Genomic DNA, 4,478 nt, shown 5'->3' on the forward strand with positions numbered 1-4,478 from the left:
AGACTATCAAATATGAAATGTGCTTTTTACGACAGTATCTAATTTTGATATTTCTCTGCTTTTAACAGAAAACTGAAACACACAGAAGATTTTTGTATTTCGTTTTAATACGACTTACATTTATACATACATATTTTCCAAGATATTATATGTAAGGTCATGTATTCCTCATCAGAGAATTTCTTTTTGGTCCTGATAAAAAGGGAAACAAGATCTTACTTTGGTTGTTTCGCATAAAATATAAATTTTAATGCAAGTTTTTTTTGAGAAATGATTCATATACATTGTTTAATGATATAGATATTACAGAAACAAGAAATACAATATTATACAAGCATGAAACACATTAAGAAGGTGTACCAAGATAATATAAAAATACATAAACAGGAAATACAAGAATGTAGAAGTACAAAACACATTTTAAAAAAGGTGTTGAAAGATATTCATTATGAAGTCGAGTAAGTAAAAAAAAAACCTAGACAAATAAAATAAACTAATTAGGACAACCATTTCTTCCTATATTGATTATACTTTAAAAAACGTTGCATGGCCATTTTCCTCATGGAATCTCGTCCATCATATTGTCTTGTATCTTTGCCAGTTAATTTCTTATTGAGGTCTGCACACCATGAATTAATTATGAAGGGCACAGTGAATTTAATAATTCCATTTATTACAATTTTTTATGCCCCTCACAATTAATCGAATCGAAACATACATATTTGGCAATAGTTTCTTTAATAATATGCACAAGATTAATATTTTCACAGTTATGATTTAGTACTTACTCGACAACATAATGAATTTCCAAAACGTTAAGGGCAAAGCTTTTCGTAGGATAGTTCAGACAAAATCTCTCTCCGATGCGGTATTCCCTAGTTAAAATTAAAGAATTAGGGGGTATTTCACTATGTCGGGCTAAATATCTGACTAGCTATCCGTTGGCTGGCTTTAAAGATCAGAATAACTTCGTTATTCAACGGCGACCGTTTCACCATTGTTGCGGAGCTTCCGGATAAATAACACTCGAAATGGTCTGGCAACATCGCAAAATGTTTGCAGTTACCCAATCTACTACAACGGCTGTCAACAGCTGTCATGTTTTGCCGCAATGTCTATGGAATGCTAGCGTCAACAAGCAACGCAAAGTAAGTTCATTTTTTTGGTTATGTTATGTTGATTATCAGGTCATTTTAGATTGATTCGTGTCGAATTAATACATTGTTTCTTCTTTTTCAGGATGAACAATAAAGAAGTTAGGGAGCGTGCTGTGAATTTATCCAGAGACGAGTGCCAAAATCTGGTTAATATTGTTTACCAATGAAAGCACGTCCTGGAGAATAAAAACAGTGACGCCGTTATGTGGAAGCAGAAGAATGCGGCCTGGGAGCAAATAGAGAAAAAATATAACTCCTCCTCATCAGGTACATCATATATTACAAATTATTTATGTTTACGCCAAGACGTGGACAAACGTCACCGCATAAACTCGGTTCCTAACTGTCATCGTAAATCGTAGTTCATTGTTAGCTTTCATGTCGTCCAAAACCCATAAAATTAAGTTTGAATGTTCAGTCACAAAATAATCGAGTAAAACCCAATGAATTGAATTCAATTCCTAGAAACAACCGAATCTTATAATGTTTCACTGTTCACTTTTCTGTTTTCTATTATCTCTAATGATTAGACACAAATATTTTCTCAGTTTGGTTCTTATGAATTATGACAAAGTAATTTATGATTTGAGCTGTTCAATTGTTGTAATGAGTTGTAACAGTTGCCTTCAGATCGTCGAAAACTTTGAGGAACAAGTACGACAGTCTGAAGAGGTTGGTGAGAAAGAAGGGCGCTCTCAACAGGAGGGATTCGTACCAGACTGGTGGAGGGCCAAGCACCGCAGCTCCCTTCGACACAATGGAGACCACCGTTCTGGAAATGATCTACCTGAGTGTCGAAGGGACCAACAACAATATAGACAGCGATTCATCATTCATAGTTGAGATTGCCATACTATAACGGTAAACCATTTACATTGCATATTTCAAAATCAACAGGTGCGTATATTAGCGACAAATAGTACAAAAAAATTAATTCTGAGCATTTAAAAGTTGGAAAAGTTAATGCCTTGAAACAATCTTTCAATTCTTGTTATTATTTTTTCCAGTAAATATGAATGATGAAATCGACAACCAGCCCTCCACATCCAGTGCTGCGGTGCATGAGGCCCCCGCTCCAGAGGCCCCCGCTCCAGAGGCCCCCGCTCCAGAGGCCCCCGCTCCAGAGACTTCCACTCCGGAGCCTCCTGCTCCAGAGCCTGCCGCCTCAGACCTTATCCCGTGGGATAACTGGAGCGTCCCGCTGCTTCGCACCCCCAGGCACCCCGCCTTGACGGTAGGGCAGCCAGTGTCGCGTGTGAAGCGGCCACTGTCCGGTGTTAAGCGGCCAGTTTCTGGTGCGAGCCCGCACGTTTCTGAAGTAGGACGCCTACTCATGGAAGAAAAGAGGGAATTCGTGAGTCTCCAGAGGAAATGCTTCGTACTTGAATTTGAGCAGAAGCAAGAGCTGAACAGGCTGGAGCAAGAGCGGATCAAGCAGGAGCAAGAGCTGATCAAGCTGGAGCAAGAGCGGATCAGGCAGGAGCAAGAGCGGATCAAGCTGGAGCAAGAGCGGATCAGGCAGGAGCAAGAGCGGATCAAGCTGGAGCAAGAGCGGATCAGGCAGGAGCAAGAGCGGATCAGGCAGGAGCAAGAGCGGATCAAGCTGGAGCAAGAGCGGATCAGGCAGGAGCAAGAGCGGATCAAGCAGGAGCAAGAGCTGATCAAGCTGGAGCAAGAGCGGATCAGGCAGGAGCAAGAGCGGATCAAGCTGGAGCAAGAGCGGATCAGGCAGGAGCAAGAGCGGATCAAGCTGGAGCAAGAGCGGATCAGGCAGGAGCAAGAGCGGATCAAGCTGGAGCAAGAGCGGATCAGGCAGGAGCAAGAGCGGATCAAGCTGGAGCAAGAGCGGATCAGGCAGGAGCAAGAGCTGATCAAGCTGGAGCAAGAGCGGATCAGGCAGGAGCAAGAGCGGATCAAGCTGGAGCAAGAGCGGATCAGGCAGGAGCAAGAGCGGATCAAGCTGGAGCAAGAGCGGATCAGGCAGGAGCAAGAGCGGATCAAGCTGGAGCAAGAGCGGATCAGGCAGGAGCAAGAGCTGATCAAGCTGGAGCAAGAGCGGATCAGGCAGGAGCAAGAGCGGATCAAGCTGGAGCAAGAGCGGATCAGGCAGGAGCAAGAGCGGATCAAGCTGGAGCAAGAGCGGATCAGGCAGGAGCAAGAGCGGATCAAGCTGGAGCAAGAGCGGATCAGGCAGGAGCAAGAGCGGATCAAGCTGGAGCAAGAGCGGATCAGGCAGGAGCAAGAGCTGATCAAGCTGGAGCAAGAGCGGATCAGGCAGGAGCAAGAGCGGATCAAGCTGGAGCAAGAGCGGATCAGGCAGGAGCAAGAGCGGATCAAGCTGGAGCAAGAGCGGATCAGGCAGGAGCAAGAGCGGATCAAGCTGGAGCAAGAGCGGATCAGGCAGGAGCAAGAGCTGATCAAGCTGGAGCAAGAGCGGATCAGGCAGGAGCAAGAGCGGATCAAGCTGGAGCAAGAGCGGATCAGGCAGGAGCAAGAGCTGATCAAGCTGGAGCAAGAGCGGATCAGGCAGGAGCAAGAGCGGATCAAGCTGGAGCAAGAGCGGATCAGGCAGGAGCAAGAGCGGATCAAGCTGGAGCAAGAGCGGATCAGGCAGGAGCAAGAGCGGATCAAGCTGGAGCAAGAGCGGATCAGGCAGGAGCAAGAGCGGATCAAGCTGGAGCAAGAGCGGATCAGGCAGGAGCAAGAGCTGATCAAGCTGGAGCAAGAGCGGATCAGGCAGGAGCAAGAGCGGATCAAGCTGGAGCAAGAGCGGATCAGGCAGGAGCAAGAGCTGATCAAGCTGGAGCAAGAGCGGATCAGGCAGGAGCAAGAGCGGATCAAGCTGGAGCAAGAGCGGATCAGGCAGGAGCAAGAGCGGATCAAGCTGGAGCAAGAGCGGATCAGGCAGGAGCAAGAGCGGATCAAGCTGGAGCAAGAGCGGATCAGGCAGGAGCAAGAGCGGATCAAGCTGGAGCAAGAGCGGATCAGGCAGGAGCAAGAGCTGATCAAGCTGGAGCAAGAGCGGATCAGGCAGGAGCAAGAGCGGATCAAGCTGGAGCAAGAGCGGATCAGGCAGGAGCAAGAGCTGATCAAGCTGGAGCAAGAGCGGATCAGGCAGGAGCAAGAGCGGATCAAGCTGGAGCAAGAGCGGATCAGGCAGGAGCAAGAGCTGATCAAGCTGGAGCAAGAGCGGATCAAGCTGGAGCAAGAGCGGATCAAGCTGGAGCAAGAGCGGATCAGGCAGGAGCAAGAGCTGATCAAGCTGGAGCAAGAGCGGATCAGGCAGGAGCAAGAGCGGATCAAGCTGGAGCAAGAGCGGAT

The 4,478-nt window shown here is 46.9% G+C and overlaps 1 protein-coding gene across 2 annotated transcripts; it reads left to right on the forward strand.

Moving 5' to 3' along the window:
* Positions 1 to 1,067: 1,067 nt before the first annotated feature.
* Positions 1,068 to 2,436, forward strand: LOC149409091 (uncharacterized). 2 transcript variants are annotated; one of them, XM_089650176.1, is made up of 4 exons: positions 1,068 to 1,148; positions 1,240 to 1,424; positions 1,778 to 2,018; positions 2,165 to 2,436. In XM_089650176.1, the coding sequence occupies exons 2-3, from the start codon at positions 1,361 to 1,363 to the stop codon at positions 2,014 to 2,016; spliced, it is 303 nt and encodes a 100-aa protein (XP_089506302.1). In that variant the 5' UTR covers positions 1,068 to 1,148; positions 1,240 to 1,360; the 3' UTR covers positions 2,017 to 2,018; positions 2,165 to 2,436. The 2 variants fall into 2 exon arrangements, with proteins under 2 accessions (XP_089506302.1, XP_089506301.1); XM_089650175.1 differs by having other exon boundaries at positions 1,778 to 2,436.
* Positions 2,437 to 4,478: the final 2,042 nt, after the last annotated feature.

Source organism: Hesperophylax consimilis, unplaced genomic scaffold (assembly GCF_061612785.1).
Source record: "Hesperophylax consimilis isolate HC1 unplaced genomic scaffold, BYU_Hcon_1.0 scaffold_36, whole genome shotgun sequence".
Lineage (NCBI taxonomy): Eukaryota > Metazoa > Arthropoda > Insecta > Trichoptera > Limnephilidae > Hesperophylax > Hesperophylax consimilis.